This window comes from Vicugna pacos, chromosome 12 (assembly GCF_048564905.1).
Source record: "Vicugna pacos chromosome 12, VicPac4, whole genome shotgun sequence".
NCBI lineage: Eukaryota > Metazoa > Chordata > Mammalia > Artiodactyla > Camelidae > Vicugna > Vicugna pacos.
The window spans coordinates 61,742,808-61,764,983 of NC_132998.1; the positions used below are offsets into that span (position 1 = coordinate 61,742,808).

General features: G+C 48.0%; 1 protein-coding gene and 1 long non-coding RNA gene across 10 annotated transcripts in view; both read right to left on the minus strand.

Annotated features, from left to right (window-relative positions):
* The window catches only part of EFCAB6 (EF-hand calcium binding domain 6), a 208,676-nt gene that overhangs the window by 48,416 nt on the left and 138,084 nt on the right, over window positions 1-22,176 (minus strand). For 8 of the 9 annotated variants that reach the window (XM_072973643.1, XM_072973647.1, XM_072973644.1 and 5 more), the window contains 3 exons: window positions 12,858-12,954; window positions 8,785-8,903; window positions 1,523-1,717 (listed from right to left, as the gene is read on the minus strand). In XM_072973643.1, coding sequence (XP_072829744.1) covers window positions 1,523-1,717; window positions 8,785-8,903; window positions 12,858-12,954 — 411 coding nt within the window. The remainder of the gene's footprint in view (window positions 1-1,522; window positions 1,718-8,784; window positions 8,904-12,857; window positions 12,955-22,176) is intronic. The other variant, XM_072973648.1, reaches the window with a different exon arrangement.
* LOC140700523 (uncharacterized) lies at window positions 21,473-22,160 on the minus strand. The gene is made up of 2 exons (XR_012078934.1): window positions 21,795-22,160; window positions 21,473-21,682 (listed from the first exon to the last, which is right to left on the minus strand). It is a non-coding gene; the product is annotated as an uncharacterized lncRNA (long non-coding RNA).

Sequence of the window (22,176 nt, forward strand, 5' to 3'; positions counted from 1 at the left end):
GGGGAGTAGGGTCCCAGGCCTGGGCAGTGCTGGTGGGCAGCCACCAAGGGCTGAGACTGATGGAGAAAGTCTGTCCCATTGCTTTAGGGTCACATCAGATATGGCAAAATTTTCTCCTGCCTTTAATTTTCCTATTGAGGCATAACCGACATACAACATTATATGAGTTTCAGGTGAACAACATAATGACGTGGTATTTGTACACACTGTAAGATGATCGCACGGTGAGTCTTGTTACTGTCCATCACCATGCACAGGAGGGGAACTTTTCAGATCTACTCTCCAGCAACTGTCAAATATGCAGTATAGTAGTACTAACTGCAGTCACCCTGCTGCACAGCACACCCCCAGGGGTTACTTCTATCATAACGGTGAGTTGTGTCTTTCCACCTTCTTTGCCCACATCGGCATGCCCACCCCCACTGCTGGCAACCACCAATCTCTTTTCTGTATCTGTGGGCTTGGTTTTTGTTTTTTGTTTTAGATCCCACATTTCCACATATAAGTGAGAGCACATGGTTTTTGACTATCTTTGTCTGACCTATTTCACTTGGCATGATGTCCTCAAGGTCCATCCATGTAATAACAAATGGCAAGATTTCATTCTTTTTTATGGCTGAATAATATTCCACTGTGTGTTTGTGTACATATATATATATATGTATACACACACACCACATTTTCTTTATCCATTGTTTTCACATTTTAAAATATTACATTAGTGACTAGTTTTAAACTTTGACAATAATCACGCGCAGCCCCACCCTCCAAACACAACACGTTGCCTCCTGCATAGTGGCTTCTGGTCCCTGAGGACGGGCACATATGTTTGAGGTAGGTCCAGTCATGGTATACAGGCTGTTTAAAATTTCATTTCCAGTTGGCCTCCTATCACAAGCACGCCCACGGTCTTCATGGTGATGGCTGTAATTGGCTTGGACCACCTCACACTCTTCGGGGCCAGGCTCTGTGAGCAGTCCACTCACGTGGGACCGACAGGTGTCCCTCTGGTTGCTGTTGCTGAGGACACATTGCAAGTCATACCTTCCACCTGCTAAACTGTTGGCTTCTTCTGCAGTATTTCTTCGGGATAAAGTCCCCAAATAGAAGTACTGAGTCAACGAATGTGTTTGTTCATTTGTCCATTCTCTGGACACTGGGCCCTGGGTGTTGGCACTTTCCTGAACCAGGTAAAGCCAGGTATCGCCTCATGCAAACTGCATTCACTCCAGTTATCCACAGGAGGGGCTAGGTGCTTAGGGTGGCAAACACCTAAAAGGTTTGATTCTCAAAGGTGACCTATAAAATTGAGTGACCTGAGAATGTGACTGGGTGAGGCGGGGCAGGCTGAGAGCTGCTCAGCTCCTCCGTGACTCTGTGGCTTACGCCCATCTCCAGAATCTGCAGCAGTGAAGGGGTATCACAGTTGCACGACAGCTTTGCCAGCACCGGGAGGCTTCACTTTAGAGCGGCGTGGGCTGCCGGGGTGGGGGGAGAGCAGGCCCGCCACCCCCAGACTCACCTGGCCGCCACGGCCCTCTCCGCGCCCCGCCGCAGCTCTCGGGCCTCTTCCTGCACCTGCTGGGGCTTAGTGAAATGCCCCATGAAGTTGAAATAGTCCTCCGTGTAGGGCCGGTGAACATCTGCTGAATAGCTAATCCCCAGTTTCTGTAAGAACTCTTGGTACGTAATGTGCCCTCTCCCCTCCGGGTCGTAGCTTTAAAGACAAACAAACAGAACTGGTCAGTGGTGGCCGAGGGGAGGGGCTGCGGTTGTGTCAACATCCGCCCTGAACAGCCTCTAGCCCTCACACTCTGCCCTGCAGACCTGCAGCACCGGCCTCGCCGGGGGTCAGAAACACAGAATCTCGAGTCTCACCCCAGACCAGATCAGAATCTGCTCCTAACACAGTCCCCTGGTAATCCACTGAAACCTACCGCTCTGATCAGCAGGATGGTCACCCACACAAGGCGACCTTGGCCTTCCCCCCCAAGAGCAACCAGATTCGTCCACCTGTCAATCTGTTAGAAACACAGCTGTGACCACAGAAAATTGAAATCAGCCCCTCTGTGCATTCAGTGGTTTTTCAATTGAGCAGCACCTACATGTGAGAGGACCTCTGCTAAGGTTTAGAAGAAAATCCACCAAAAAAGCAGATTCAATCTTAAAACTCGAATAACTGAACGCCACTCGATTCAAATTCCCCGTTTTCTCTTTGAAGAGACGCCAATTACATACAACCAATGAGAGGGACTAGGAAGGAAAACAAGATAAGAACTGTGCTATGTACCTTTTATGTCATTTTCTATTATTGGGATTTTTCTGAATTGTAATTCATTAAAAAGGCATAATGGAGGGTTTTTATCTCCCAGCATTATTCAAATAGAATAGAATTACTTCAATAAAAAAATCTTAAGGCAAATTGCCAATTTTCTTTAAAGAAAAAAAGCATTTATTTTTACGGCAAGATCTTGGTCCTCATCTAACCGATAAAGACGGCATTTGTGGAGGTGATTTTTCTGGGATGAACTCAGAGTTAGGAGGACCGAGATAGTGTTTGAACAATGTCTCCGGCAGAATTCCCCATCAGGCTGGATGCCGTGTGATGGAGCAGAAGTGCGGACGGCTTTCCCTTGTGAGGCAGAGCCCTCCCTCTGCTCGTTGGATGAGACGCCAAGGACCTGGGGCCCCACGCCTGCCTCCGCCACACCCAGGCCTTTGCAACCTTTTCATTGGAGTAACAATTAGGAAACCGTATTTATTTCCCCGACTTTCTTATCCTTTGGAGGGGGGCGGTGGGGGATGACGGGTGAGCAGGTTAGGCAAACGTTTTGTGCAGAGCACCTGGGAGCTGGACCGCCGTCCATCCTTCCCCGAGGAGCCTGCAGGGCCCGGAGCCTCCCTGTCTCCCCTCCTTTCCTCTGCGCCCACGGGCCTGCCGCCTCCCCAGGCCGTGTGTCTGATGTCCACCTGCCTCACCAGCATCCGGGCCTGTTTGCATTAGGGACTCCGTCTTAGGAGGTGGGGAGATTCTCCTCCTGTGACTGAGGCAGACAGGGTGGCAAACTCTGAGTCCAACACCAGCCCAGGGGCCTCGAGACCCCGGTGAGGCCCTCACCCGCCCTGGGCTCAGCTTCCTCCCCTGCGGACCACCTGGGTGCTCCCAGGCCTGGCATCTCAGGTCAGTGCCCTGACTGCGTCCCCTTCACAAGGACTTATGAGACGCTTCACGACCTTTCCGTGTCTGTTATTAATATGACCACGGTGCTCGCAACCTCCCAAAGTACCATTCTACCGTTATTCAGTGAATTTTCTTTCTAAAACAAAACCAAGCGACCCACTCACAAAAGGAGGCTGTGGGGTCTCCAGCTCCCAAGGCCCACACTGTGATGGCTCATGTTCCAGGCGGCACGGAGGGCCTGTGCCGCTAGCAAATGGCTATTCCCACCGCTGGCGGGGAGACAGCTGTGGGCAGCAGAGTTTGTTTTCATCAGAGAACCCAAAAAGGGGAAGGTTCCATCTCCTGAGCTCCTAGAGTGATTCAAGGGCCATGGGTCTCTCACTGAACTGCGCCGGGCCTGTTACTAGCCCTGCGCCACCAGAGTGATGCTGTGACGTGACTCTGAGAAAAGATGCCCCTAGAACAAAGATCCCCATGGGCTCCCCACTCTCACAGGAGGGCTCCCGGAAGGCTGTGCACTGACGAACAGCGCCTGACGAACAGCGCCTGGCTAGGCGTGCGCACCTTCTGGAACCTCTCTCTTCCTGTGCTCCCCCTCCCCCAGATCCCTCTGGGTGTGGTGAGGGTGGAGGGGTGAGCGCGTGGGGGCGGGGGGCCAGCCTGCTGCTGCTGTTCGCCACCCAAAGGCCGGGCCACATCTGGCCTCTGACTCCACCTCTTCCGTCCAAGTCTCCTCTCCCCGACTGAAGGCAAGTTTCTAGAGGAGAAACCTGGCCTTGTTTACGTCGCTGAAGAACTCACAGTTCTCGGCGGCACGCCGCGTCATCGTGAAGGACGCGTGCCCCCAGGGGAGGGCTGCCGCCCCGGCCTGGGATGCTCCAGAGATTCCCGACCACAAACTCTAAATCACGACACTTGAACTGAATGAAAAGCCACTTCTTAATTACTTCATTAATAAAGATCATGAACATTCTATTCTCATCTCAAAGGAATGGGAGACCAGATTGCACAATTGCAACTAAAATATTGTTATGAATGCGAATAATAAGAGAGTTAATTCAGCTTACATAACCTCGCCCTTCATGATATAATCCTTTTGTGTAACATTAAAAAAAATCAACTTGCCTATAAAGGTTGAATTTTAAAATGGTTCGGCAACAGATGTGCCAGGAAAAATGTGCACATAAACAGAGGACCCATAAAAACTTACATTTGCATATGGCAACGGCCACTAATTTATGATATAATCAGATTACTCGGCCTGTTTATCGTACACAAAACAATTCAGTTGTACACATGATTTGAATATGTTCACACCGATTGCTTTGCTGAGAAAGTCTTACTGCTTTACGCTCAGTTTAAGCACTTGAGTCTTACGTGAACACCACTGAGCCCAGATTTAGAGGGTCTGGTGTAAGCCCCCCTGACAAGCCAGGCCAGGCGGCAGAGGGAGACGTGGTCTTGTGCAGCTCGGGACATGATGGATTCTCTCGGGGGCCATCTGCCAGGGTGATCTGATGGCTCAAATTGCTGTCCTTCAGAGTACACTGTGTCCAGCTGCCCAAGGGGGTGGTACCCAATGGGCACATTCAGAAAGTCCTGGTGGAATCACAGATTAAACACCATCTGCTCCAGTCCCCACCCGGGGTCGTAATTCCGCCCCTACGCTCCCCAATAGGCCTGGGGTAAAGCCATGCCAGAGATGGGAAACCCACTCCTTCCCAGACTGCCCCGTGGAGCTCTAGCCGATTTCAGTCACTAACACATCCTTCACATGGAGCTAAGGGCCTGCCCCGGCTCGCCGAGCTGAGCCCTTCTCACACTCAGCTCTTCCAGCTCAGTCCCTACCGTCCCATTCTGCCCTCTCCCTTCTGAACTGTTCATTCAGCCTCTTCAAGCCCTTTCCCATCTCGAGGCTCTCCTTGTCCAGGTGTTCCCCCGCATGGCACCTGGTAGGCCCCTTCTAGACACTGCTGTGGCTGAGCCGAGAGCGATGACCTGACTTCATGTTAAAGCCATGAGTCTTCTTCACACAAGCTGATGCCCGTGGAACACAGGCTTTTAAAGACTTTTACACAGTCTTTTCTTTCTGTATTGAAGTACTAGTATACAACTTACCTACCAAAAAAGACATGTGCACACATTGGGCATTTTCTCCAAATCGTCCCATCAAGTGTGCCTGGCTGGCTGGCTGGCTGCACACGCTGGCCGTCGACACTGAAGTTCCCCAGACCCCTGCTTTCCTACACATTTTGATAGCACACCGTCTTCATAGTTTTTCAGGAAAGTTGGTTTCAGATCCAAAATAGCTGAGTTCTACCCAATGAACGAGGCCTCAGAAGGGGCTCAGAACACTGAGCACCCCGAAGGGATGCCCTGGTCCTGGTGTTCCCTGTGCCCGGCAGGCCGTGGGTCTCAGGTTGCTGCTGATACAGGCAGCATGCCTCCTCTCCTCCCAGGGACCTCCCACTCCCCTGCTCGGGGCCTCCTGCACACTGGGATGTCCTTTCCCCAACTCTGCTATTAACTGTTTATTAAGACTCAACTCAGGCATCGCATCTCCTGGGGGCCCCTCCCTGAACCCCCACAGCCCGGGCTGCCCGGCTCCTCCCTCCTGGCATGCTGCTGCTGTCACCCACATTTGCACGTTTGTCTTCCTGGGGAGTTGTGAGCAACCAGAGGGTGGGGGCTGTCCTCAGCTCTGCAACCCCAGAATATAGCACAGGGCTGCAGCTTAGAAAGTTTCCAAAAACTCCTACTTCATGATTGCTCCGATGAATGAATGAATGAATGTGTTTTTATTTCGTAACTTATTCTCAGCGATCTCTCCAAAACTAAACGCGTTGCTCCTGAAATCTCTTGCTAAAAGATCCAGACCCGCTTCAGTTAGCAGGTTTCCTTTCACAACAGGCCGGAATCTTTTGTACTTTTAACCCTCACTGAGCCAGGCTCACTCAACACGCATGCTCCCCCGACTCTGTCCAGTCCCATGCAGTGAGCTGGCGCCACTACCCAGCGCTGGGCCACGGGCTGCAGGCAGAAATGTCACTCCTGAGCTGAAGCCCGCCAAGCCTGCGGGTGGTCCTGCCTGATCTCCAGGAAATACCCCATCTCCCTTCGCCCTTCAGTCCCTGCTGGGGAGCAATTTCCTGATCTCTGGGTAACCCCCAACCCTGCTCTTCCGGCCCAAGGTGGGCACAGCCTCCTGGCCTCTGAGTAACAGCACAGTCCCCCTCAGACTCCTGGTCCTTCTGACAGCTTTGTAATCAGCCTCTGCGTTAAGTCCCCCTTGACTGTAAATATTAGAGTGGTTTCTGCTGTCCTGCCCAGATGCTGGTAGATAAATTCCTGGAGTTTCAGCTCTCTACAATGCCCCTCTTCCCACCTCCCTCAAGGTACTTCCATCATGAGTCCCCCATCTCCGTTTCTTTTCCCCCTGGACACACACCCAGATTACTTCTCCCAGCAGGGGGCGTGGCCACGTGAAGGGATTCTTAACTGCCGTTTCCAGGCCTGGTCCCTACAAAGCTGACCAGACAGTCCTCAGCGCTCTTTCCCCTGCTCAGTGGGTAGACAACAAAAGATCCAGGGGCTGGTGGACTCCTGGTCCCTGAATGACTGTGGGCAGCGCTCCCCGACAGCCACACTAAATTGTCACATTGTTATCTGGGCAAGCCCCTGGGATGTCGTCCTCGTTTGTTACACAGCTAGCCCACCCTGATCCATACATCACTTGAGCTAACTTAGCAGAGTGAGGCACAGAGAAGTTAAGTAAGAGGCCACACAGCTGTAAGGGGTGGAGGCAGCAGTCATGATGAGACATCTGGCTGCAGAACTCCAACCGCTCACCGTCCACGAAGTACAGCCTACTAAACAAAAGTAGGCAAAATTCTGATCTCAAACAGTTTTCAGCAAAGAGTAGACATTAGTGCATTTAAAAACGTTAATACACCTATAAAGAAACTTTAGCCAAAAGCCAAACAGTGAGTGTCTCCCTTCCACAAAAATGGACATGGTCCTCTGCGCCCCCTTCAGGAAGAGAGCTACGTACGCATGCTATCCCCACAGGGACCTCTGATTCCCACTTTTCTCATTTCTGTAGCCTGCAGCCTGTCCCGTCCCTCCCTGATGGAGACCACAGTCTCCCGATGCCCACCCCCTTCATCCCTTCTCTGAATTGCTTCCTGACTCGTCATCCTAAACCATGGCTTGATCCACACCACAGCCCCACTCAAACTTCGCTGGTCCTGAACGCCTCGTTAACATCGCCGGAGGAGAGGGCTGCAGCCACGTAATTGGCCTCCCCTTCCCCCTTCTTGGCCTGGGGCCCAGCTTGGAGAACGCCTCATCCACTGCCCCATGTGTCAGGCAGTCCTCCTGCCCCACCTTGACCCTTGGAATGATTTCAGTATCACTCCTACCACGACGGCATCCTGCTCCGCCATGGCCCCCTGGCGCTCCTGTTCTCATCTCCCGTTCCACTTGACCTGATCCATCTCCTGGCATTTGTAACAGTTGACGCTGCACCCCAGTATCTGGGTGGATGCTTCCTGCCCCCCGACAGCTCCCTAAGCGTCAGGATCACACAGTCAGCTCCGCATCGTCCAAAAGGTCTACACAGTGAGAGCTCCATGCACTCGCCTGCTGTACCCCAACTTTCTGATCACTCAGATGGACCTACTCATTCAGTCCATCAAAAAGGACAGAGTATGGGGAGACCAAACTGGCCCTGTGTTGGAACTGATTTAAAAAAAAAATAAGGATTTGGTAGGAACTTCAAGTTGCTTTTCTAAATTAGACACAAAACAGCCCACCTAATTCTAAACTCGGCCAACGTTCCAGCCCTCCGCTCTGAACAGATGAAAAGCTCAAACATTTCCTGAACGGCTTCGTGAGCTGCCCCTGAGAGGACATGCCATGCCGGTACGCCATCCTGGGGGAAGGCGAGTGGCAACTAACACGCAAGGAAGAAAGAGTAATTCAAAGACGGACCTGGAACTTGGGAATGGACGGCGTCACTAGTGCATCTGGGAACCTAGACACCTCCGCAGGGGCTGTCGTAACGGGGCCTGGCTCAGAAACAGCTAAATCTAAAAGACGTTTGGAAACACGTGGCCGATGTTAGGTGCTACTTTCAGTCTAAGGCACCCTGGGGAAACGACTCCAAGTTGCCAGAAGTTTGATTATTTTCTCCCAACAAATGACTAATCTTCCACAACAGTCGTGCAGCACTAATTTCCATCTGCGGGCAGCGGGGAGACTGCTTTCCCCTTTACCCAGAGCAGGTGTGTCCGCGCAGCTGGTCATATTAGAGGCAAGCCCTCGGAGAGTGGCTTAGTTCTTTGAAACTAAGTAAAAGGGCGTGGGCAAACTCCTGGGTCCTTGGAAACGCAAACCTCTCGAGTCTAACGTTGGTGAGACACATTCACTGGTTCCCCGTGCTCCTGAAGGCCACCTGCTGGCCTGGCTGCTTTCTGTGGGGACCAGGACAGACAACAGAGGCCCCGCCCTAGCCCTGAGCAGTGAGGAAAGCCTGGTGCTGAACGGGCCGCAGCGGGCAGGGCCGCCGGGAGGGGAAAGAGCCATCTTCGGATACCACTCACCTCATCCAGAGCTTCTCAAATTCCCTCGGCGTGAGCGGAATGTCAAAGCCATACAGCGCGTTCTTGATATCTCGTCGGCGAAGGATGCCGTTGCCCTCACTGTCAGTTTCTATAAAATTCTACAATGTTAGAAGACAGCCTTTAGTAACAGCTGAAATGTGCTCTGACAGTAAACAGGGTTTTCAATAATCAATACCTGGAACAATCTAAGACATTTTTCTCCCCATCTTCCTGCTTAATTAGCTTTTTATCTACGTTCCAGATCCCCACCTCCCATTCGTCTAGGAAGGTGACAGAACAAAACACGAATAAGAATTACATCCCAGGAGGGGCTTGTTGCTGGGTAATGACTGGTCTCAGGTGCGTGACCTGGATTCTTCCAGGGACCAACAACTTGGGATAAGGGTCAACCCCCCAAAAAAAAGAAAGAAAGAAAGAAAAAAGAAACAGAATAAGGGTCAACCAGAGCCTGGGCAGTGAGACTGTGGCCAACCCTGCTTTGAGGTCACCATCTCCACGATGCAGTGAATTGGGCCACCTGGCTGTCAAAGGGGAAATGAGGGCTGTGGGGCTCCAGGTGTTACGACAAGATGTTGTGGTACTGTTGTAATATCCCTGAGTGGAGCAGAAGGTATCTGGGGATTTGTCAGGCATTTAAGAGGATCACAGAGCAGGTCGCGCAAGGCACCGAGCACTGTCTTAAATTATTTCCAGATAAAAGCTCACTCCATCCTCCTTCTAACTACACTGTGAGAAAGATGCAACAGGCGCACCTCCCTCTCCAGGCAGCATACCTAGCGGGAAAATGGAGAAACCCTCCCCGAGAGATCAGGAACAAGGTGAGAGCGTCTCTGCTGCCTTCTGCTCAGCCTTGCACTGGAGGTGTCAGCCCGTGTAGTTACGCAAGTTAAAATCGTCAAAAGGCAGAACAACAGGGCAGGGAGAAATACAACTGTCACTATTCACAGATGACATAACTGTATATCCAGGAACACAACGAATCCACAGATACAGTATTACGGTAAGAGAATTTAGCAAGAAATCTGGATTCTATATCAATAGGCAAAATCATCCACATTTTCATATACCAGACACATAAAATGAATTTTTAGAAGTAATATTTACAATAGCATCAAAAATAGAAAGTCCTAGGAATAAACCTTACAAATGATTGTAAGAGTTCTATAGAGGAGAGTCCAAAATTTTACTGAAAGATATTTTTAAAAGATCAAAATAAATGGAAATACACTATGCTTATTAATTGGAAGGCTCCAAACAGTAACGATGCCATTTCTCGCCAAACATCCCCAAAGCTTTTTTTTCCCTCTGTGGGACTTGAGAAACCGATTCAATAGTCAGACAGAGAAAGACAAAAACTGTATGGTTGATTTCACCTATATGTGGAATCTAAAAAACAAAACAAATGAAGAAACATAATAAAACAGAACCAGAATTATAGATACAGAGAACAAACAGGTACACTTAAAAATGGCTGAAGTGGTAAATTTTAAGTTTCGTGTGTTTTACCGCAAATTTTTAAAAGCCACAGCACGTACAGCCTGCTGCGGTCTGCCCCCTGCTTGCCCTGCGCTGCTTGGCACTGAAACCACTGGTGTGACCCATAGGTCTGATATGGCCACGCTGAACTATTCGTAGCCCCCGCGATCCAGTCTGTCCCACGCATCCTTGCCTTGGTTCAGTCCTGACACCCTCCACACCCCAGCACCCGGTCCAGCACCTGCTCATCTCTTAAGTGCCCTCTTCCTTTTGGGTACCACCATCATTCGCAAGCCTCTTTCATCGTAATACACACAGTTCTCTAGTGTTCTTATTGGTGTTTATACCATGAGTCTCTTGGGGGCGGAGACCATGTTATTTTTTTTCTCTCATTGTGCCTTTAATACCTTGCAACAGTGCATAGTTAGCGCACAGTAATGTTTGCTGGGAAAGCCAATAAACTTATTTTCCCAAAACACTTCAACAGAAACCAGCATGATAAACTGCCCCCAAATGGGACGACTCCTGCGTACTTCTGAGAATTCACCTGGAGATGTCCCCCGCGGCACACGGCTGAGTGGCATGTGCCCTGTGACTCTATTTGAAGATGAACAGATGACTAAATGGTGAATTCTTGTTCAAGTCCAAGCACGGTTTTACTGGAGAATACATCCTTTCTGATATTAGCAAGTCCTGTTTGGTGAGCTCCCAACAGAAATGCGGCAGAAGGGAGACACACCCCACCCCTGCGGTCACTTTTACCATCTGTAAATGCCGGGACCCAGAGGTGAAGAGCAGGGGTGCGAGCGCCTGTGAGAACACCTGTCTCTGTCTCATCACCAGCCGGTCGGGCCGGATACTGCTAATCCCATTTCTGTGTCATACTTTCCGCTGGTTTAGAATTCAGAATGAATTCCTTCAGTGCTTTTCTCAAAATAAACCGGGAGAGTGACGGAGATGCCCAGTGGAATAATAAGAGCCCGTGCAGGGTCTTTTAGTCCTGCGGGGTCCGGAAGAGGTGACACAGTGCTCGACGCTGGACCAAGTGCCTCCTCCCCCCGCCCTGCCCCCTCCAGACCCGCTCTGCCTGCTCTTCCTCTGGGACCCTCCGTATTTCCTCCCCTTCCCTCTCCGGATCATCAGGGACGAGGACGGCTGGGTGATGCCGCGGAATCTAGGTGTGGAGGAGGGAGAGCCCACAGTGTGGGTGAGGAAGCTAGAGGGGCAGGCCGGGCAGGAGGGGAGGGTGCCCTGCTCAGTGCCGTGGAGCCGGGGGGTGGAAGCATTTCAGGAAGGATGGACCAAACGAGGCAGAAACTAAGACCTTCGCAGCCTCCAGCCACTTCCTGACTGCATCCCTCTTGTTAATAACCTGCCTTTGCTCCTTGACGGTCACCTCCCCTGGTCCATGAGCTCTGCTGGGCGGGAGCAGACAGATCTTGGTTACCACCAACCCCCCCGAGCACAAACCTATGCGCGGTCAGTCTGTGCTGATTAAATCAAGAGAGGTTGGATGAAGCTGCGAGGGGCCCTGGAAGTGGCCCTTGGGAGTCCCTGGGCCCATGGAGAGCAACGCCCAGAGCGGGACCAGAGTCAGCCAGCAGGGAGGGGCCTCTCGGTGAGGGAGGGCAGCTGAGAGGAGAGGCAGGCCGGGGAGAAGGGGGCCTCTGCTCGAATAGGTCAGGCCGCGGGAGTCTGAAGGCCGGAGGGAAGGGGGTGCGTGGCAGCCAGTGTCAGGCTCTGCCCGTCCCTGGCCCTGCTGCTCTGCCACGTGGGCCGCAGCTCACAGCCCGGAGTGCGCCCTGCACTCCTTGGCCCGGAGGGCCGCTCTGGAAGGCTGGCCTGGCCTCGGCCGGTCTGCGCGAGTTGCCGGCCTGGGCTGGCACAGACAACACTGTGAGGATGGGGGCCGGGGAGAGGCAGCCTCGGTGCTTAACAGGACTGGCAGGCGGGACTTGCCATGGGGCACAGGCCACGAGACAGTGAACACAGCAGGGAAGTAACCGAATGAAACAAAGTGGAGACAGTCTTCAAAATAAGGTAAAAATACTTCCGTAAAGCAGTTTGTAAATACTTTTTAAAGTGACACTATGGTGCCCGGGTTGCAGTATGAAGCGGCGACCCCACCTCCTAGATTCCAGGATGACCCGGGCTTGCCTTTTGGGTCCACTGTCCACTGTCACTGTCGGAGTGTGTCCACGTGGAGGGTACTTGCCTTCAAAATGTGCTTTCTACCAACTTGGCAGGACAGGAAGAAATACCTCCTTAAATAAAAGTAAGTATGACACCATCTTACAGTTTTCCACTTCAATTTTTAATTCCTATCAAACCCGGGATAGACCCAGGAATATCTGTCCGTGTCACTCCTCCAATTACTTATTTTTCTAAAGATCAACTGACCTTGACTGAGAATTTCTTTTGAAAACGTATTTTAAGAATAAAATGAGCCACCAAATTGGGTATAAAAAGGTGCTTTCCCATCTCAGTGACTGGAACTAAACAGCTCAGCCATCCCAGTGATCTCAGAACACTGAAGCAGATCTCCTGTCCTTCTAAGGACATCATCATTGTCTTACCTTCGACAAGTCCGACCATCTGGTTTTGGCTTTGGTGACAAGGTGCTGGTGAGCCTGCTCACAGGCCAGCTCTGAATCTGCGACCTTCTGTTTTGGTCTTAAAAGAAAAAAAAATTATAAATAATTCTGTTTAAATTTAATGGACTCATTAATCTCCGCTACCCCAGTTTGTTTCAAAGATGCCGTTAAAGTCTGTTACTCACATCTGGTCTAACTCAATTCTTAAAACACAGTCTTATTTCCCCAGCTGCACGTTAGGGAAGTCTTCTTAAATTTTGTCTAAGTCCTTGTTTATTTCCAGATAAATGCTGTTCAACTTTTTCCCACAGTTCACAAAACAAAAAGGGCTTGCTTATTCTCTGAGGGTCAAAAAAAAACAATATAACATTGTCTTTGGTAGAAAACAACTAAAAATTTTAATTTCTGAAGGTACAAGGTGGAGTCGTAACACAGACAGGTTCTGTCTCATCTCATGTTCCAAGACTGGGTCTGTGAGACGCAAAAGGATCAGAATTTTGTTTCCTCACAGACTGCTGGGCGCTGAAGGCACTTTTTGAAAGACTGTGGCAGGGCCACCGTGAGGCATAGTGACGTCAGTGGCTGAAGGAATTTGGGGTACACTGGGTTCTTCCACCCACTAAAGCAAATCAGGGGAGCGTGAAACCCCGAAAAACCCTTCACGACCTCTTCCTCGGGGTTGCTTTGCTCGGGACCGCACTTACTCACGGGCGCGCTGGGTGAGGAGCGCGTCCAGCTGAGAGTGAGGAAGGGGACCCCTGACCCAGGCCCCACAGGGATCCTTGCATGAATTTCTCCTCAAGGGAACCCGTAAAACCAGGGTGGGGAGGACAGCAAACAAGCCCCAGGTCGCCCTTTTAAAGAAATATTATTTACGTTCCAACAAATGCGCTGCTTATAAGGAAAAAAAATCTAGTCAACCAGCAGGCTGCCAGGTGAGAAAATGCAGGAGTTTGTGTGTTCCAGACCACGGCGGTCAAGGGCTTACGTGATCCCCAAGACGTGATGCTTTGCATCTGACCCTGTGTGTGTGACACTGGGTGGGGAGCCCTGTGTGGGTTCATGGCCCCCGTGAGCTCCGTGACCCGTCAGGCTGCAACTGTCGGTCACCTGCCATGAAGGATCTGAGTTTTCATAGCAACGCTGGCATTGCTCCCCCACTTTGCAAAAGGGGCGCTGTGGTTTAGAGAGGTTAGGTAGGCAGCCAAAACTGCACTGTCAGTACCAGGGGTCCTGGCCCTCAAACTCGGGGCCCTCCGATGCCAGAGGCCAGCCTTTCTCACTACCATTTGCATTCCACCTGAATCTCCAGTTCTGTACCCACCCCCCTCTAACTTCACTCCTCGGAGGAAAGGATCCGTTAGACGGTACATTTCACGGAGGTGAGGCCGCCTTTGGTTCTTACGCGCTGAGGATCTTCTCAGTTTATGTTTCTATTTCAGTTCAACAAACGCAGTCTTGCCTGAGTGCCGACAGAGCGTCAGGCACTGTGCAGCCCTGGAGGGTGAAGCCTGCCGCCTCCGCCTGCCGGAGGACATTCCTCCGCCACCCCTCAGTTAAAGCAGACAGCAAGCCCAGGACAGCAACCAGAACCAACCGATCAGGAGGTAACAGCTGCTCTTCATGGGCCTCCTCCTTCACATCCCTTCTGAGAAACGGTGGGGCTCTCAGACAGCGATCCTGGACACCCCTCAGATTCCCTGATGACCGACAGAGCTCAGTACCCCCTGGTCACTGAGAACGTGGTGGCTCTCCTGACCCCAGAAACCCGCACTGTGCTGTTGACCCATGTGTCACGTAGAAAGGGTCTTGTTCAGAGCAACGCTTCCTTGGTGAATTACATGAACTGTGGTTTGGCAAACAAAAATTCTCGTATTTCCTCAGTGGGCAGGGGCTGAGGACGCGCTGCAGACTGGGCAGGGTCTCCTCCCTCTTCCCATGCTGCTGCTGACGTGGACCAGATGGGGTCGTGCCTGCTTCCGTTTCCTCCCCAGGCAGGTGACAGCCTGTGGGGGACCCAGGTGAACTGTGGCTGGCACACCTCCCCTGATTGAGCCTCCCCCCTCTTGAGATTCACCAGGGGCTTCCGTCTTGGGGGGTTTTGTTGACTACTCTGCTACATGTGACCCTGTTAACCATCTCTGTCTTCTCCAGTCGCCTTTGTGACGCTGCAGTTTAAATGACACCCTGGGTGGGAACACCCTCCCCAGGGCCGGGCAAACGTGCACCCCGAGTTAGTGAGGCTCTCCCGCTCTGCCTTCCCCCCACCCTCGACGACTCCTCGTTTCTCCTCCCACCCAAAGTTTACTAACTCTCCTGAGAGGTTACCCTTCTCATGTCCCCAGCTCCCATCCCGACGCTGCTTACCACACCTCTGTACCACCAGCACGGTAACCTCACCTGCTCCTCCATTCCATCTCTCTCCAACTGCCTACTGGACCTCACAGAATCATGGAATTTCGAGAGTGGAAAGGGATCCAAAGATCAAGCGTCTCCTCCTCTACTGCTCCTTTACCACTAAGGCTTTGGAGGGTTGGGAGGATGATGTTGCACAGTCACAACTACTGCCTTAAAGGACTGTAGATCCTAATGATGCGCAGTTCCCTGCCTTCACTGTCAGGGTCCTCCTAAATCCACCTGTACCCAGAGGACTCACCTGGACTTCCCCTAAGAGGATGGCGGTCCTGAGAGGCATGTTCTGTCTCTACAAAGTCAACTCGCTATCAAACTGATCTCACTATCCAAACATGTATCCTCAACCCCACATCTTCTCTCAGCCATAAGGCATGATTAGTTTCCTTAGTGGCCCATGCTCAAATCAGGGACTTCTACTGATTTCCCATTTCCCATTCATTCCCCCCCATCCCATTTCACATCCTTGTCTCCTCTAGAGAGATCAGAAGGGTTTTCTATGGCCTTTTCCAGAAGCTACTTATTTCCTCTCCTATTGCCTGCCTCTTTAGAGATTGACAAGATCCAGCCTTCCCACCAGCCAGTCTGTCAGTCACAGACACACGTGAACTCTTACTGTGTGCTGCTCCAGGTCCTACAACCACAGTGATGAGCAAGGCGGACAGAACCCACGTCCTCAAGGAGCTCATCCTGTGATGGTGGGAACGTGCAGTGAACACATGAAAAATAAGCAGATCAAACAACTTCAGATACTGAATGTGACCAAGAGTGAAGAACCAAGGCAGGGTTGGGGGCACTTTGGCTAAGAAGGCCAGAGAGCGATTCCCTGAGACATGCATGATGCAGAGGTGCTGTGTGATCTTGGGGAACAGTATTCCAGGCAGGGCAAGAGTCCTGAGATGTGCTTTCGGGTCCCAGTTAAGGTGGAGTGGGCCAAGTTCATCCTCTCTCTTGTGCTGATTACTTCCAAAAACTCCAGAGAGGATACAAAGAGTGACTCTCCGAGGACACTAAACAGTGAGTAACAGGAGGATGATGGAGAGGGAAGTCAAAAGCTGAAGAATGACTTACACAGTGATGAGTTTCACTGGGTTTTTTCCTCCCATATTCACAGCTTAAGGACTGCTTAAGGGCAGTCCTAATTCTGGAACTGTGCAGTGGATGTGACAGAAAAAGACCCCAAAGAAAGCCTACGCTTCTGACCAAAGATCTACACAGGTGAGACCCTGAAGTACAAAGAGTATTGAGGGGTCCCCCATTTTGTCTCTTTTTATTGCCCAATTCCCGATCTGAGGGAAGCCCAGTTACAAAACTGCACTTCTATGATGGTGCCAGCAATGGCATTGGCCCAGTCAGTGCCCAAAGCTGGGATTCTTCTCTCTAATCAGAGGAAATGGTAAAAGGGGTCCCTGTGTTCAAGGTGGCTTGGAGGAATCCCCATTATTTTCTCTCTCTCTTTTTTTCTTTCACTGTGTTGCCCGGGAGGTGGACCCAGTCATGAGAAGCACTCAACAGCACAGATAGACTAAGACCTAGGATTTTTCAACCAGAAGACCAAAACCAGGGCGCTCCTGGGTGCTGGAATGTGTGGGGAGAAATCACAGAGAGGAGAGAGCCCGAAAAAGGGATGCCCAGATGCATAAGGGAAGCTCCAGGGGCACCTCTGACGTGCGCGTATGTGAAGCTAACCCAAAGCAGCACAGCGAACGCTTTGAGAACTTGACTACAGAGCAGTTAAGACGGGCTCCTGGGTGCGGCACCCGTGGGCTGACCTGACAGGGCGACAACGGCTTCGAACGCTAAACTGACATGGAAACCGCAGGAGGCAGGGCGGGACTTGCGTTCTGAAACTAACTGGACTGACTGCTGCTTTAAAAGTAAATAAATAAATCAACACACTACCAAGGATTTTAACAGAACCAGCATGTCATAATACAATATTAAAGCTGCCCACGATACCGTCCAAAAACTCAGAATACCCAGATCCAGGAAAATCTCAACATTTTTCAAGATAAAAGACAACAGGCACCACTTCCAAGATAACCCAGATGTTGAAATGATCATATTTTAAAGCTGCTGTTATGACCATAACACAAGAGTAAACATCCTTGAAATAAACGGAAAAGACAAGTTTTGAGCAAAGAAATCGTTTAAACAAGAACCAAGTGGAACCTTTAGAAAATGGAAAATACAACAACTGAAATAAAATTTTCACTGGATTGGCTCAATGGCAGAATGGAGATGACAGAGGAGTGAGTCAGTGAGCTTGAGAACAGATGACTAGAAATTATCTAATCTGATCAACAGAAAAAAAAATATCCCCAGGGACTATGATATGGAGACCTGTGATACAAAGATAAAGGTCAAACATTCATATCATTGGAGCACAAAAGAAGAGAAAAAGATGGGTATAGAAAAAATTTTAAAACTTGAGGAAATAATAGCTTAAACCTGCCCAAACTTGGTGAAAAAACACAACTTTACATATTCAAGAAGTTCAGCAAACCTCAAAAACATAAACTCAAAGAAAATCATGCTCAAAACACAATGAAAACTACTGAAAACCAAAGGTAAAATATCTTGAAAGCAACCTGAGAAAAATGACACATTGCATACAGGGGAATTACCATTTGAATGACTGCAGATATCTCACCACACACCGTGGAGGCCAGAAGACAATGGAACAACATCTGAAAAGTGATTAACAAAAGAACTGTCAACCCAGAATTCTCTATCCAGCAAAATAAATAAATAAATAAATAAATAAATAAATAAATAAATAAATAAATAAATAAAATAAAATAAAATAAAATAAAATAAAATAAAATAAAATCTGATAGGAATGAAGGAGCAATGAAGATATTCTTAATGAAGGAAATTAAGGCAATTTGTCTCCAGTGGACCTTCTCTAAAAGACAAGCTAAAGGAAGTTCTTCAGGGGAAGGAAAATGACAGCCAAGAGAAACTTGGAACTTCAGAAATAAAGGGAGAGAAGCATAAATGGTAAATACAAACACACGATTTTTCTCAGAATTTCAAAATACATAAAGCAAAAGTTGATAGATGTGTAAGGGGAAATATGACAAATACAAAATAACTGGGAGACTTCAACAGTCCCATCTTAGTAACTGATGGAACAAACAGACAGAAAATAAACAACAATCTCCAAGACCTGAACACTATCAACCAACTTGATCTTATTGACATTTATAGAACATTCCACCTAACAACAGCCAAATACAAATTCTTTTCAAGTATACATGGAATATTCACCAAGATAGACCATTTCTAGGGTCATAAAACAAACATAAACAAATTTAAAAGAAATAAAATCATACAAAGTATGTTGTCTAAACTTAACAGAATTAAACTAGAAATCAGTAACAGAAAGATCATTGGAAACCATGGAAATACTTTGAAATTTAAAAGCATACTTCTAAATAATCCATGGTTTTAAAAGGAAGTCTAAAAGGAAATAAGGAAATATTTTGAACTGAATGAAAAAAAAAACTACAAAGTATCCAAATTTGTGAAATGCAGCTAAATCAGGGCCTACAAGGAAACTGACAGCATTAAGGGATTATATTAGAAAAGACAGCTCTCAAATAAAACAATCTGAGTTTCCAGCCTAAGAAAATTAAAACAAAGAGCAAACTATAGTTGACCCTTGCACAACACAGGTTTGGACTGTATGGGTTCAAATTTGCTGATTTTTTTCAATAAATATACTGGAAAATTTTTTTGGAGATTTGTAGCAATTTGAAAAAACTCACAGATGGATTGCATAGTCCAGAAATATTTTAAAAATTAAGAAAAAGGTGTGTCATGAGTGCATAAAATATACATAGATACTGGTCTATCCTTACACGGGCATAAAGGGAGTGGTATTTAATATAAAGTTAGTCAGGGAGGGTATAGCTCAAGCAGTAGAGTGTGTGCTTAGCATGCAGGAGGTCCTGGGTTCAATCCTCAGTACCTCCTCTAAAAATAAACCTAATTACCTCTCCCAGCCCCATCAAAATAAAATAATTAAATAATACAATGGTAAATAAATAAAACATTTAAAAAATTAATAATGTGTTAGTTTTCTTACTGTTTTATAACTTTTCTTTCAAAGAATTACATTACTGTACAGTATGCAGCCCTCAATTGGAGAAACTGTGTATCAGCCTATCAATACAGGTAAGTGTTTTCTTCAAAGTAACAATGTTTCCAATCCTGTATGATGAATATGACTTTAATGCTGACTGCCATGAAAATTTTATAATGATTTTTTCACTAGCTTGTCAGCAAGGCTGCCATGAAGCAACTGAATCGATTACACTAGGCGACCATATGGCAATCGTACTGAGCTTCTTTGTTATCAGTGCATGAATCATTACACCTGAAAACAAATATGAATTTCTTTTTTCACATAACCTTTTCATTTCTGATGTCCAGTGTTAGTAGCACACATATCACCAACAGCGTTTTGTGTTGTATAAGACAATATGGCTACGGAAACTGACAGATGATTCATCTCGTACAAAGACAATGGGAACTTACAGTATCGATAAATACAGTACAGTACTGAAAATGTATTTTCACTCTCTTATGATTTTCTTAGTAACGTTTTCTTTTCTCTAGCTTGCTTTATTGTAAGAATATAGTACATAATACATATAACATACAAAATACGTGTTAACTGATTTTATGTTATCAGTAAGGCTTCCAGTTAACAGTAAACTATCAGTAATTAAGTTTTGGGGAGAGTCAAAATTTATACACGGATTTTCAACTGTGCAGGGCGTCAGTGCCCCTAACTCTGTGTTGTTCAAGGATCAACTTATACTCAAAGCAAGAAGAAAGCAGGAAATAACAAAGAAGAGAGATCAATGAAATTGAAACAATAGGAAAAAACTGATGAAACAAATAGCATGGTTTTAAAATTAATTAATTAAAATTAAAATTAATAAACCTTTAGTTACATCAATCAAAAAAGGAGAGAAGACATCAACTACCAATATCAGAAATGAAAGAAAGGATATTGCTAAAGACCCCACAGATATTAAAGGAACAGTAAGGGAATACTATGGCCAACTTCATCCCCATGAATTTAACAACTTAGACAAAAATGGATCAGTATCTTAAAAGACACAAACTAATAAAACTCATTCAGGAATAGAATAGAAATTCATTCAGGAAGGAACAGAAACCTTGAATGATCCTGCAACTATTAAATTAATTAGATTTATACTTAAAATCCTTCTGACAAAGGAAACTCCAGGGTCTGATCATTTCATTGGTGAATTCTATCAAACATTTAAGGAAGAGATAACAATTCTGCATGATCCAGAAAATAGAGAGTGGCATTCCTGACTTTTATTCTTTCCTAGAGGTCTTCCAAAAAAACAACAAAAATGTATTTATTTTCTTTATGAAATAAAACTCATTCTATCTTGCAATTGTCTAATGGGTCCACTGAACCCTCTTAGATAATGATACATCATGGGGTCTTAGTGCTCTTGATTTTAATTTACTAGATCTATTTCATTATCCTAAGAAATAGTCATTACTCGTGAATTATTTCCAGTTATGCTGAAAAAAAAAGAGACTGAAAGAGTAAGAAGGAAATTAAAAATGATGGAATCTCCTAGCAGGATGATACGATATTGAAATGAACCGCCAATACGTCACCCTTCAGTTTTCTGATTGCACCGTCCAGAGTGTCACAGCATCTTTCAAGAAGGTGTAACAGAAGACAGTGACACCATCCTTGCAGTCGGACGTTAGACTCACTGAACGTAGTGGAAAATTCAGAATTCTTATCTCGTGTCCAAATGGCAAAGGAAGAACACTGAGAGACGAGACATTTCACAATTATTAGACTAACCAGAGGACGATTAAGACAAATCCCTTGATGAGTGAATGACATACGTCTAAGAACAATAGGGAAACATGTTACTTTCATTCAGTTAGTCATTCATCAGGAGGGACTTGATCATACACTGTTTTGTGACAACTAGACCATCTGATTTTGCTAAAAGGACCCTCGACAGTACTCTTTCATCTTTTATGATGTACATGAACAAAAATGTACTTGATGAGGGCTGTCAGGAAATCAATGGATGAGGCCCGAATGTTTTAAACAAGGGAATCGACCGGAAGGGAACAGATGACGTAAACGAAACAGGCCATTGGACCAATCATTCTAACTGGTATTTATACATCTAAAGACAAAGATGCTTTGTAGTTATGATGCAAACAAGATGGTCTCTCTCTCTTCAGCAAACGTATAAACCTTCAAAGTTTTCAAAAGTATTGCGTTTTGATGACGTGAGTGGAAAACGAGGGCCCAGAGGGGCCCAGCTGAGAGGGCAGGATGGCTTCCAGAAAGGGATGGCGTCCAGGTGTGGCTGGTGGAGAAAAGTGAGGTTGGGGAGGGTGAGAAGTCGAGCTCTCCATGCAGAGAAAGCGGCCCCTCCCAGCAGGCGTCCTGGGGTCCATCTCTGCCCCACCACCCATCACCTGGGTCCCTCTGGACGAGACTTTAACTCTTCTCTAGACCCCATTCCTTCGTCTGCAAAGTCAAGGAGAAATGCCTCCTTGAAGGGCTGCTGGGTATTAAAAGACACATCCTCACAAAGCACACGTTTGGCGTGGGGCCCTGGGGAGGCGTGGCTCTGAGGCAGCGCCTTCGCTGGGGTCTCAGAGCTCTGTCTCCACCGGACCCTTGGAGCCCAAGCTGAGTCTCTCTGGGATCCTGCTCGCTTCCTCGACGTCCATCCTCTCCTCTGGGGCTGCTGAAGGAAGTGAGCCTCCGCGTATAAAATCTTCTCCAGCCCACCGACAGAGGATGAACGCCTTAGCCCGGCACTCAGCGGGGTCACAGCGGTCCCGCGTCCCTCCG